The sequence below is a fragment of the Piliocolobus tephrosceles genome, chromosome 14, assembly GCF_002776525.5.
Source record: "Piliocolobus tephrosceles isolate RC106 chromosome 14, ASM277652v3, whole genome shotgun sequence".
Taxonomy (NCBI): domain Eukaryota; kingdom Metazoa; phylum Chordata; class Mammalia; order Primates; family Cercopithecidae; genus Piliocolobus; species Piliocolobus tephrosceles.
In genome coordinates, this window is record NC_045447.1 from 47,042,244 (window position 1) to 47,054,976 (window position 12,733).

A 12,733-nucleotide genomic window follows, 5' to 3' on the forward strand; every position below is an offset into this window, starting at 1 on the left:
TACCAAGCATTGTGCTAGGAACTTTACGTTTATTTAATCCTCACAATGTTCCCTCATATATTTGGTATGAATCTCATTTTACAAATAGGACGACTGATTCTCAGAGAGTTTAAGTCAGTTGCCCAGGAACATACAGCTAGTTTAAGTGGGGAAGACCCAGATGTGAAAATTATTTCCAGTAAAGCGGTGTCTTGACACGAAAGCATGTACCCCTCACCAACCTGTTCTCCACCGCCCTCCTCCATCCTAAATGGGCATCCCTGTTGAAGAATCACAGCCAAAGCCAGTTTTGCCCCCGGGGCCAGAGGAATCCACCTGCCTCTGCCAACTACCAGAGCGGGAGGAACACAGGATCTCAACGCCTGCTTCAGCAAGGGAGGAAAGAATCGCCCAGAGCTGGAGCGGCGTCGTAGGGTGGTGGTCCTGACCGGACAAGGCCACTTCTCCTCGTGAACTGGGGGCCAGAGAGCCCTTCTCCCTGTCCGCCTGGCACAACTGCGCTGTGGAAGTGAAATCCCGGCTCCAAGGTCACCCTGTCCGGAGCCTGGAGCTGGAAAGCCACGGGGACTCCAGGGACTCACCCAAGGCCCGGACTAGCCCGGCACCCACCCCTTACCAGTAACCCACTCCGCCTGGGCGCTGGTTCTGTGCGCTCCCGCGGCGCAGTCGCTCCGCTGCAAGAGTGCTTTCGCGCAGCGCCACCGCCCACTGCCGGGACCAAAGCAGTCCTCGGGCACCGGCTCCCCGAGGCACACAGCCCCCTGAGCCCCAACTCGAGGGATTGAGAGAAGGGCGGTCAGGGAGCCCCTCGGCCTGCCGTCAGTCACCCGGATTTGTAACTAGAGAAGGGTGCGGGTCCCCGAGGGACATCTCCAGCTGGCACCTAACCCCTCGGACCCCGGACTGGGAGCCCGAGCTCGGACATTCCAACGGCTGCCCGGTAGGCAAACCGACCCTGGTTTCCGACTGCAGCCACTGGCTGCCTCGCGCCCCAGACCTCCCCGGGCACGGAAACGGGTCAGGTCGCCCCGCTCAGCCTCCGGGACGGCGGCGGCACAAACCCTGGCCGCCCCCAGCAGCCCCGACGAGACCCCGGCAGCGCCTACCGCTGGGTGGCCTCTCTCCGGGGCTGACCCCCTCGCGCCCCCGCGCGTCCGTCTGCATTTCTGAGCCTGCTCTGACAGTGATGTAACAAGGCCAGGCTCACGCCGTGTCCCCTCTTTCCCAGACTCAGTGCTCCCTCCTCCTGCGCCCCGCGCTCTGCTCGCTGAGCTGGCGCCGGGCTCCGCTTGCACAGCACAGGGACCGACGGGCACTGCGGGGAGAACTGCTCTCCCATGTTCCACCTCCCCAATGCAGAGTCCGTGGGGGAAACCAGGCTTTCCTCCCAGAACCAGGGGAGCGAGCCGAGGGGGCAGCTGCTGTGGAGGCTTCTGAGGAGACAGCTGGCTTCTTTCCCTACTTCCTGGAGAGGGCAGGAAACCTCAGGTACCTCGTTGACCCCAGCAGGTGCGTGTTGATATGAGAGACAGAAGTTGCAATAGTGAGAGGGAGAGAGGGAGGGCATGAGAGAGAAAGGGAGGGAGTGAGACGGGACGGAGAGAAAGAGTAGAAATAGAAACAGGGAGAGATTGCAAGAGAAACGCAGAGAGACAGAGAGATTGCAAGAGAGATACAAAGACTGAAAGTCAAGAAGCAAGTCAGAGACAAAGAGCAAGAGAGAGACAAGAGTTGGTGGGTGGGAGCTAGACTTGGGTTTTTTTTTAAACGCACTGTGGTTTTCACCTCTGACAGAATAGAGGAACACTGCTACCTGGTCAGCAAGCAGCCCCCAACCTGGATGGAGTGAAAGATGCGGCCTGATGACATCAACCCGAGGACTGGGCTGGTGGTGGCCCTGGTCAGTGTCTTCCTGGTCTTCGGTTTCATGTTCACCGTCTCTGGGATGAAAGGGGAGACTTTGGGAAACATACCCCTCCTGGCCATCGGGCCAGCCATCTGCCTACCAGGCATCGCGGCCATTGCCCTGGCCAGGAAAACCGAGGGATGCACCAAGTGGCCGGAGAACGAGCTGCTATGGGTCCGCAAATTGCCCTGCTTCCGGAAACCCAAAGACAAGGAGGTGGTGGAGCTGCTGAGGACCCCTTCAGACCTGGAGTCCGGCAAGGGGAGCTCAGATGAGCTGGCTAAGAAGGCAGGCCTCAGGGGGAAGCCTCCGAGACAAGGCCAGGGTGAGGTATCCATGGCCAGCTCCATCACCACCCCCACACCCACGGAGGAAGGAGAATGCCAGAGCCTGGTCCAGAGTGGGCATCAGGAGGAGACGTCCAGATACCTGGACGGCTACTGCCCCTCGGGCAGTTCCCTCACCTACAGTGCCTTGGACATCAAGTGCTCAGCAAGGGACAGACCTGAGTGCCCTGAGCCCGAGGACAGCATCTTCTTTGTGCCCCAGGACAGTATCATCGTTTGCTCCTACAAGCAGAACAGCCCCTATGACAGATACTGTTGTTATATCAATCATATACAAGGCAGGTGGGACCACGAGACCATCGTCTAATCTCTGCATACAAAGGTCGCTGGATTGATAGAAATATGACTAAGCCCAGCTCCCCATGGAAGGAAATTACTCTGCTTGGAAAGCCTTCACACTGTTAGAAATTGACCTGGTATGTGATGGGTGTGATAACCTCTGGTACCCAAGAGTCATGTAAATAGGCATGTTGCGGACACATTTTAGGGAAGGGTGATAAGGGTTAAGGACACTGGAAGAGGCAGTGGGTAGGAAAGGAAGCCACTCCTGTTGCTTCTTAACAATTTACACAATGTTGAATGTTTTGTAAAATAACCCAAAAAGTGCTATCCAGGACCAGCTAAGAGCAAGATAAATCTAGAGTGGGCTGCAGATGTGAGGCATCAAATGCAGATGTGATGCACGAGCTGACCATAGGGAGACTGAGCTGCTTTAGGTTTGAATAAATTGAAAAAAAATAATGATCTGTTATATAAAATAATTTTTGTCTGGTGAAAAGCTTATCACACTTGGTATTTGCTGAAAGAAAAAAAAAGTCAATATATAAGAGTTAAACCCTCCTTAGATAGGATTGTTTTGGGGAAAGGGGGAGTTAAAGACAGTTGGATTATGTAACTGAGTCTTGTGACATTATTGTCTGACAAGATTGTGGTTTCTAATAAAGTAAAATAAGTGTGACCAGCTATGTGAAAAGTTAACAATTTTAGATGGCTATGTTACTTCTTAAACTCTTCATTTAAATCCATTTATTGCGTCTTTATCTGAAATGGGTTTTTTCTAAACATTTACTATCATTCATGTATTATTTCCTTACCAGGTGCAAAATTACTTCATATGATACTTTCACAGATCGGAATTTGTTTTCATCAAGACAAAATGAATTTTACATATATATCCAAGTCTTTAACATTGGCAGATATGTACTGATAATTACCATTCTTATATACCTTTTAAAATCTGAAAACTATAAAGTCTACACATTAGCCTTGAACATTGCACATAATTTGTATGAAATGCAATGGTTAAACCTTTGGAAGTGTCATTATTTGTACATTTGTTCAACTCCTCTCACAGACTAAATGCCAGTGAAACAAGAGCTAATCTACTAAATTTCACTGAAGCCTAGATTTTATTAAGCTCACCTGATCAGTGAACATCACATGATAAAAGTCTCTTTATTTCCTACATTTTTGCTGCTGAGGAAAACAACAAATCACAATGATATCCTAAAATGTGCTTTCTATTTCACTTGCTCAACTGCAATAGATAAGAAGGCTATTAAGCAGAATGCTATTTGATCCCTGGTGAAGAAAAATATTGAATTATATATAGGAATAGTGATAGAGTTCATCTTGAAGATCAGAGTACTTTGTATCCTTCAAAGAATGATCATTTTAAGTGATCATATAGTCTTAGTCACTTTCTCCCAAAAGGGGAATTGAGGACAAAAATTTGGGCATACGTTTTTTTGTGTATTTCAATTCCAACTCTGCAATTCTTTCTTAAGTATAGCAATTGCTCTGTCTTAAGAATCATGCTCTTTAAAAAAAAATCATAATTTTCAAGTCAAGTTCAAGATCAAAAATATGTAATTATTTTAGTAGGGCTTAAATGTCAGAAATTAGATGCATGATCTTGGGTGAATTTTATCTTCTTACACCTGAGTTTCTTACTTTGTGAAGGGGGGGAATTGATTTACACTTGATTATTTCTATCATTCATTTTCAGTTTAAATATTCTATGGTATTATGTCAAAGGCACTTTATATATTGCCAGGAAATGAGTTACAGTAAAATGCATGCCAAAGTTATGAAATTTATGATAATTATGTGACATAGATTGCACTGCTACTACTCAAAAAAGAATTTTGTAAATGTATGAAAGCAGATGTTTTATTACCAAATATCATTTATTCAACACAATACATTCCTGAGAATAAGATGAATATAATCAGAGTAAAATATTTTTGAGGAGAAAACTTAAAATGTTGGTATAACTCAAAGTAATCTAATACACAACCTTGCACTAAATGTGATTGACATTGGCTTTGGGATGGGGAGAGATAGTTCCCTAAAATCACAGTAACTTTTAATACTTTTAATGCATTTTGAAAACAGAGAATCATATTTTTATAATGGTGACAACTACTGGATAACTCTTAGGAATAAAAACTTCCTTTAACATGTTTGCCACCATTAGAGATGAGGAGATAGTGAGACAGAGAGAAGGTCACAGAGACTCAGCAAATCTTACACAATAAGCTGCAGTTTTCTGAAAGAAGATGCTTGCAGTGTCAGGTATGGTCTGGGGGTTGGAAAAGTTACTTTCTGATTTCTTGGAACCATTTCAAACTCCTTCATATCATTCTGTCTCTTTCCAAATTGAGGGTCAACTACTAGTTTAGAGATATAAGGTATTTTATCTTGTTTTCAAGTTCTGCTTCAGAACAAAACCTATTTCATGTTTCTTCTCCCATTACCTACTTAAGATACTTAAGGTATTTAAGTATGCATTTGAGGAAATATTTTCCTGTGCTAAAATAAAGGTTTGCAAATGTTGGTGTGAGAGGTTTTAACTTTGACCAGTGAAAATAAAATGTATGATTGTATGTGTGAATTTCTCTTAACATATTAACAAACCCCTTTCTATATGCAACAAGGTAGCCTGATACCCCAAATCAATACTTGTAAGTACTATTCAGAGTTAAACTTCCAAAGTCAAAAAAATATATACACACAAAAAAAGGTAAAACCCTCATTCTTTTGAACCGAGGTAGAAGAGAAAGAGAAAAAAAGTGTCTCAACCCTTTAGAGGAAAAGACAGCAACTCATTACAATGAGTTAGACAGTTTTAGCAAATTGTTCTTATTAATATAATAGACATGAGGATTGTTCCTGGTAGCCTTTAAGAGCTCCTAGACAGATACAAATTTAAGTAGGCATTACTTTATTTTGCTGTTAATCCAAATAGACATTGCAACTTGATTTTAAATAGGCATTTTATTTTCAAAATTTCTCTACTGAATTTCTCTTGCTCTATGTGCCTACTTATTGTGCACATGGGTTCTTTTTTCCAAACTGCTTCTTCATTCTTAAGTGAGAATTCAGACAAGATACTCAAATGAGAGCATATTAGACATCTGTTTTAAGATTTATTTTCTGTTGCAGTCACCTTGGCAAACAAAATCCACATACAGTTAAGTTCAGGCTCTCTTCCAAATCCTACTAAGCAGCTGCTTTGAAAATGTTTTCAACATTATGGATCTTAATATCCATTGAGATGACAAATGTAGGAAAGGAAGATTCATTTTGTTAAATGTTTTTTCTCTTTTGCAACGTTCAAGCTCTACTTATTTATTAATAGCCTCCCTCTGTACCCACAACATCATTTATTTGGTGAATTCACTATTATTACTAGCATTTTATCACATTAAAGAAAAGGTTTCTGAAAACCCACAACCTCACTATCCTAAAGCAACTACTGTGTTTCTATTTTGGCATATCATCTTCCAGGCTTCCTCCACATGCATGTGCAGCATATATATTATAATAGTGTGTTTTTCTTTTCTCTTTTAATTATATTCCAAGCATGTTTCCATGTTTCTCTGTAGTATTTCTAATTATCAATGAACAATTGTGTAATATGCCATTTTAGTGATGTTCCATTATTTGTCATGCCATTCCTTATTGCTGGCAAGATACCAAGTTTTATGGATAATTTTGTATGTTTTTTTCCTTTTGCTGGTTACACTGCTATATTATTTGTTAGATGCCAATAGAGAGGAACTTTACTATTGAACAGCCATCTCCTTGTGGCTGAGAGGAGGCAGAAATGTGTAAATGAATGGAACTCTCCATATGGTTGTGGGGGTCTTCCCTTCAGTCGTGTGCATATAAGACCCAGGGTGGGAAACAAAATGATGCTTCTTCAAAAAGGTCCTCCCATCAGGACCAGAACTAGTATGTTTAGGAGTAAGATGGAACATTTCCCCAGCTAAGGTATCAGTGATGTGTTTCTCACAATCAGATTACAGTGGTGTCAGTCTTCAAGAGCATCGTATTCAACAAGCAAAATGATAAATAGATGTAAACAATAATAATGACTTTGTAATATGCCAAAAGCATTTTCTTAAAGTACCTCATCATGTATTTTATAATAGACTGTATTTCATATGTATATGTATTGTCGCCTATCAGTGACTTACAAATGAACTGGAATTTCAGGAATCTGATAGACTCTGCCCTTGAGTTTTCTGTGTTTCAGTTTCTTACTAGGAAAAACTAAACTGAGGATGGAAATGGGGACAAATGCTTGGTTTGCCCAAATATCTTAATAAAAGACTAGATTCCATTCAGCCTCTTGTCCAGTTCACATAAAATCATGTAGACACCATTGAGTTTGAGACCATGACTTTGATTTCTCATGACCTACCACAGGTCCTCACTCAATGGGCACCCAACCAAAAGAAATGTGTACATGATGCTGCCAAGATACACAAACAGGCAGGCACTGATATTAGATATCCACAGTCTTTTGCAAGTTGTTCCTGGGACTGACCCTTATTAGGGATTCTTTTTTTATTTTTCCTTTATTCCCTCCCCGACCCCAGATTAGAGCCTTGGTATTCTCAGTGATAGTACGAAGCTTTGCATGCTTTATCCTTAATAAGGTACAGAGTTACAAAATGAACCGATTACAAAACAGTACATAAAGCTATTAAAAATCTCCTGTGCTGCTCTTTGACAAATCTATCTTTAGAAAGTTAAACATAAAAGATAATTTTGCAATTAATCACTTTCTTATTTTTCATGGTAATGAACTATTGTACATAAGACAACTCTTCAGTAAAAGGCAAGACCACATTTGTTTGAAAAAACTAGGCTTTTGAAAATCACCTGCCTGTATCCTGTATCTTAACATGAAAAGTACGGGCAATTATTTTCTTTTCTTTTCTTTTTTTTTTTTTTTTTTTCCTGAGATAGGGTCTCATTCTGTCGTCCATGCTGGAGTGCAGTGGCATGATCTTGGCTCACTGCAAACTCCATCTCCTAGGTTTCAAGCGATTCTCCTGCTTCAGTCTCCCCAGTAGCCGGGATTAAAGGCGCCTGCCACCAAATGGCAAATTTTTGTATTTTTAGTAGAGACGAGCTTTCACCATGTTGACCAGGCTGGTCTCGAACTCCTGACCTCAGGTGATCCACCTCCCACAATGCTAGGATTACAGGCGTGAGCCACCGCACCTGGCCATTATTTTCTGTATAAGTGATTAGAGCACCAGACTAACTCAGAAAGGCCCACTCTGTCCCTCTGCTTTTCCGAACTACCTCCCATCCCCTACAGGAGCCTCTTGAATACTCCTGATTGTGCCCTGCAGCTGACCACCCTAAGGCTTTGCCCCAACCATTTTCTGTGCCTCAAATTCCCTGTCTTCACCCTTCTGCTGTGTAAGGCCCTAACGTCCTTCAAGGAGAAGCTGCCACATCTTCCACCATCTTCTGGATTTTCTGAATCAGAACCAATCCTTCTATTATTCTCTGGCCGCACAACACCCTCCACCACTATCATCACACACATCAGTTGCATACGTATCTGTCTCTCCAACTGTAGTGTGAATTCCTTGAAGGCGGGGACCACACTTTATCCATCTTTCCAATCCCCTACTTCACCCCCTGACACACTCATTTTACTCCGTTTTGCTCAGTGAAAACTCTAAATTGCACCATTTAGGTCACCCTCGATGCCTACTTTCTTTTTCAAGTTGAATATAGTCTGCAACAATGTGGATTAAAATTGGCTTCTGTGAGTTGGGACCCTAACTTTTATTTTAGCATATTGTTTCTTTGGGAAAACCACGTCTTATACAACAAGAAGAAAGAAAGAAATCCTTCCAGAACATTTTTCCCTACCTCCATGATTGACCTAACTTCCACTCCATGAGTCAGAGACTGCACCAAACATGTGATAAGAACTCGTGGTTCTAGGAGCATGTGACAACCATTGAATTCCTGACCAGAAATAAGGTGAATCAATGTACTCAGGTTAATCCTGCAAGTAGGTCAACAAAATATAATTCCTCAGCTTTGACTATTGTCCTTCTAATAAGTTTTTTCACCAATAATTCTTAACAAGACCTTCGAGACCACCTGGGTATTATCTTGGGTCAGCATTGAGGGGCTGAGTTGCAGATCCTCTCCCACCACCACCAGTGATGCTCCCCTTCTCCATAAAAGCTGTAAATACTCAGAGACCATGGTTTGTAATTCAGAGAAGTCCTGGCTTGTTCTGGAACAAGAGATGGCATTGTTCAGCAATTCCTACGAGCAGTATTTGAGGCCGGTCTTAATAACTTCTGACCCATGTAATTTTTCCTGTGAATTTTCCCAACTATCTGACTAGGTAAAAATAGGATTTAATTGGAGTAACTCTTTATCTTGACTGTGGTGAATATCAGGGTCTCTTTTAACAATAGCAAGAAAGACCTCCTTTAAGTATGTATAGGAAAGGGAGCATGGGGAAAGAAAGCAGAATTGTGGGCATGGGGAGAAGAGCCAACAATCCCTGATTAAGCCAGTCACTGTTGCAGCATCCACCCCCTCCATCCCCCTAGCGTTAGTTACCACTTCTCATCTCTACTTTAGAAGCAAATGCCAGAAAATGGACTAAGAGGACAAACCAAACAGAAAATGTTTTAAAAACGTAAAGAGTAAAAGGAAAATGTTAGAGAATTTTAATATATTTTTAAATGGCTGTGAAAATATGTACTCAATTTAAGAGTATATTCCAACAAGGGCAATATTTAGCTAGAAATATCCTGCTGGGCGGGGTTAAAAGAAATATAAAATAGCATCCAATAAATAAGATCAAATGAGTTCAAAAACTATTCAATAATAGACTAAGAAGTATAATAAAAACTATGAAGCTAAAGGAATATGAAGTGAATAAGACTAGCTGAAGTATTAGAAGGATAAAGATAGTAAAGTTAAATAATTTTAAAGGCATAAAGTCAGCCAAAATTTTCCACTGAAACAAGAATGGGGTATTAAATGCAAGCAACAACACAGAGGCCAGAACTAAGACCCCAGCAATGTGTTGCAGGCTGAGGCAAAAGCAGACGAGGGACACAGGTTGTGCTCAATTCTCCTCCCAGGCGAGATCCCCTCAAAGCAGGCTGTCACCCTTCAGGTTGCAAAAATTCAAGGCCCAAATGATTTTTTGCATATGACACCAAAAGCACAGGCAACAAATGCAAAAATAGACAATGGGATTTCACCAAACTAAAACACTTATGAACAGAAAAGGAAACAATCTACAGAGTGAAGATAACCTATGGAGTGGGAGAAAATATTTGCAAACCATACATCCGATAACAGGTGTATTAGTCTGTTCTCATACTGCTATAAAGACATACCCAAGACTGAGTAATTTATAAAGGAAAGAGATTTAGTTGACTTACAGTTCTACATGGCTGGGGAGGCCTCACAGTCACGGAGGAAAACAAAGGAACGGCAAAGGTGACGACTTACATGACAGCAGGCAAGAGAGCATGTGCAGGGGAACTCCCCTTTATAAAACCATCATATCTTGTAAGGCTTACTCACTATCATGAGAACAGCACCGGAAAAACCTGCCCCCATGATTCAATTACCTCCCCGTCTGGGTCTAACCCACAACACATGGGGATTACTACAGTTCAAGGTGAGATTTGGGTGGGGACACAGAGCCAAACCATATAAACAGGTTAATATCCAAAATGTATCAGGAGCTCAAACAACTCAATAGCAATAAAACAATCCAATTTTAAAATGGGCAAAGGACTTGAATAGACATTTCTCCGAAGAAGACATCCAAATGACCAGCAGGTATAAAATGCTCAAAATAATTAATCATCAAAGAAATACAAATTAAAATCACAATAAGATATCACCTCACACCTGTTAAAATGGTTATTATCAAAAAGACAAAAGATAACAAGTGCTGGAGAGGATGTGCAGAAAAAGGAACCTTTGTACACAGTGGGTGGGAATATAAATTAGTAAAGTCATGGAGCTTCCTAAGAAAACTAAAAGTAGAATTACCATATAATCCAGAAATCCCACTACTGGATATATACACAAGTGATATGAAATCAGTATGTTGAAGTGATATTTGCACTCCCATATTTATTGCAACACCATTCACAACAGCCAACATATGAACCTAAATCTTCATTAACATTTGAATGGATAAAAAAAGCATTGTATATTATACACAATGAAATATTCAGACTTTAAAAAGAAGGAAATTTCATCATTTGTGACAATATGGATGAAGCTGGAGGATGTCAACACTAAGTGAAAAGAGTCAGGCATGGTCTCATATGTGGAATCCAAAATAGTTCAACTTATAGAAGTTGAGAGTAGAAGGATAGTTAACAGAGGCTGGGGTAAGGGAATGAGGAGACGTTGGTGGATAGGTACAAAGTTTTAGTTAGATAAAAGGAGTAAGTTTTCCAAATCTATTGTAAAGTGTGGTGACCATAGTTAATAATAATGTATTGTATGTTTTAACATTGCTGAAAGAATCGATCTTAGGTGTTCTCACTATAAAAACATAAGCATGTGAGATGATGTATTATGTTCATTAGCTTGACATAATTATTGTGTAATGTATACAAGTACCAAACCATCACATTCTACACCATAAATATATAAAACTATTATCTGTCAATTACAAAAAAAAGGTAAATGAAGGCACATGTCTGAATATGTCCCCCAAAGTTCATGCATTGGAAATTTAATTTCCAATGCAACAGTGTTGGGAGGTAGGGCCTTTTGGGAGATATTTAGATCATGAGGACTCCAACTCCATGAATAGAATAATGCCATTATAAAAGGGCTTAGCAAAGGGAGTTTGGCCCTTTTTTGCCCTTCCACCTTCTGCCATGTGAAGACGTAATGTTTCTTCCCTCTAGAGGATGCAACTTTCAAGGCACCATCTCAGAAGCGAAGAACAGCCCTCACTAGATGCCGGTGCCTTGATCTTGGACTTTCCAGCCTCCAGAACTGTGAGAAATGAATTTCTGGTTTTTATAAATTATCCAGTATGTGGTATTCTATTATAGCAGCACAAAAAAAAGACAAAGACAGGAACTGAGAGTACAGTATTCCATGGGGCATTTCTGAAGACTAGCATTCAAATAACTATACTTTGTGAAGTCTTCCCCCAATTCCCAAATCTAGAAGCATCAATCAGAGAAGCCAAATTTCCAGAAGTCAGAAAGATTGAAGAATCAAAAGAAAGAATAAAAAGTTATATAACCCCCAGAATTACCCTTATTTTCTTGGCCCTTGTCATTCACTGCATAGCAATCTCCCAACAAACCACTCTTCCCTCAGCAGGGAGACTTGGATGATCAGAAAAAAAATATACATCTGCTGGATATATTTTGCTTCCAGATGTTAGATTTTGAGGTCCCCAAGTTTACCCAACAATAGTTGCTAGGTCCTGCCTTCACTCTAGGTACCAAAATTGGTATGGAGTTTTTATAAGGGTTCTAAGAAGGTTTATAATGCATATTTAATATATCAAGGAACCAGCAACCCATTGGAAAACATAATCCTTGCCTTCCCTAGTCTTACCCTATGAGACCTTCAATGAGCATTCTTAGCCCTACCCAAAGCCTGAGCAAGTATCATTAAGGTAGGCCAGTGGTTCTCAAGCCCTAGCATACATCAGAATCACCTGCAGGGCTTGTTGGACTATAGAATGCTGGGGCCATCTCCAGAATTTCCATTTCTGAAAAAAATTATCAGGTTATAACAATGATATGGGTCCCAGGTATCCTTCAATTGGTGCATGCATACTTTTTTAAAGGTGGGATCTGGCTATGTTGCCCAGAATGAAGGTTACAGACATGATCTACAGCTTCAAACTGCTGGATTCAAGCAATCCTCCTACCTCATCCACCTGAGTAGCTGGAACAACAGGCATGCACTACCATGCCCAGCTGCTTTTAAATGGTTTTATATCCAGGAACCTGGTATAGCCCCTAGGCCCAGCTATGCCCAAGCAGCAGCATTTGGATCTAATGTCTGGTACACAATAAACAATCAGTAAATGTATAAGTCTGTTTTTACACTGCTGATAAACACATATCTAAGACTGGGCAATTTACAAAAGAAAGAGGTTTATTGGGCTGGGCACGGTGGCTCATGCCTGTAA

General features: G+C 41.5%; 1 protein-coding gene across 1 annotated transcript; it reads left to right on the forward strand.

Annotated features, from left to right (window-relative positions):
* Positions 1–1,185: 1,185 nt before the first annotated feature.
* On the forward strand, positions 1,186–2,560 carry TMEM215 (transmembrane protein 215). The gene is made up of 2 exons (XM_023194129.1): positions 1,186–1,488; positions 1,795–2,560. Exon 2 carries the CDS (start codon positions 1,853–1,855, stop codon positions 2,558–2,560), a length of 708 nt encoding a protein of 235 aa, XP_023049897.1. The 5' UTR covers positions 1,186–1,488; positions 1,795–1,852.
* Positions 2,561–12,733: the final 10,173 nt, after the last annotated feature.

What these genes read in the sequence shown, in the direction of transcription:
- TMEM215 (XM_023194129.1), top strand. Translation starts at nt 1,853, where the DNA reads ATGCGGCCTGATGACATCAACCCGAGGACTGGGCTGGTGGTGGCCCTG.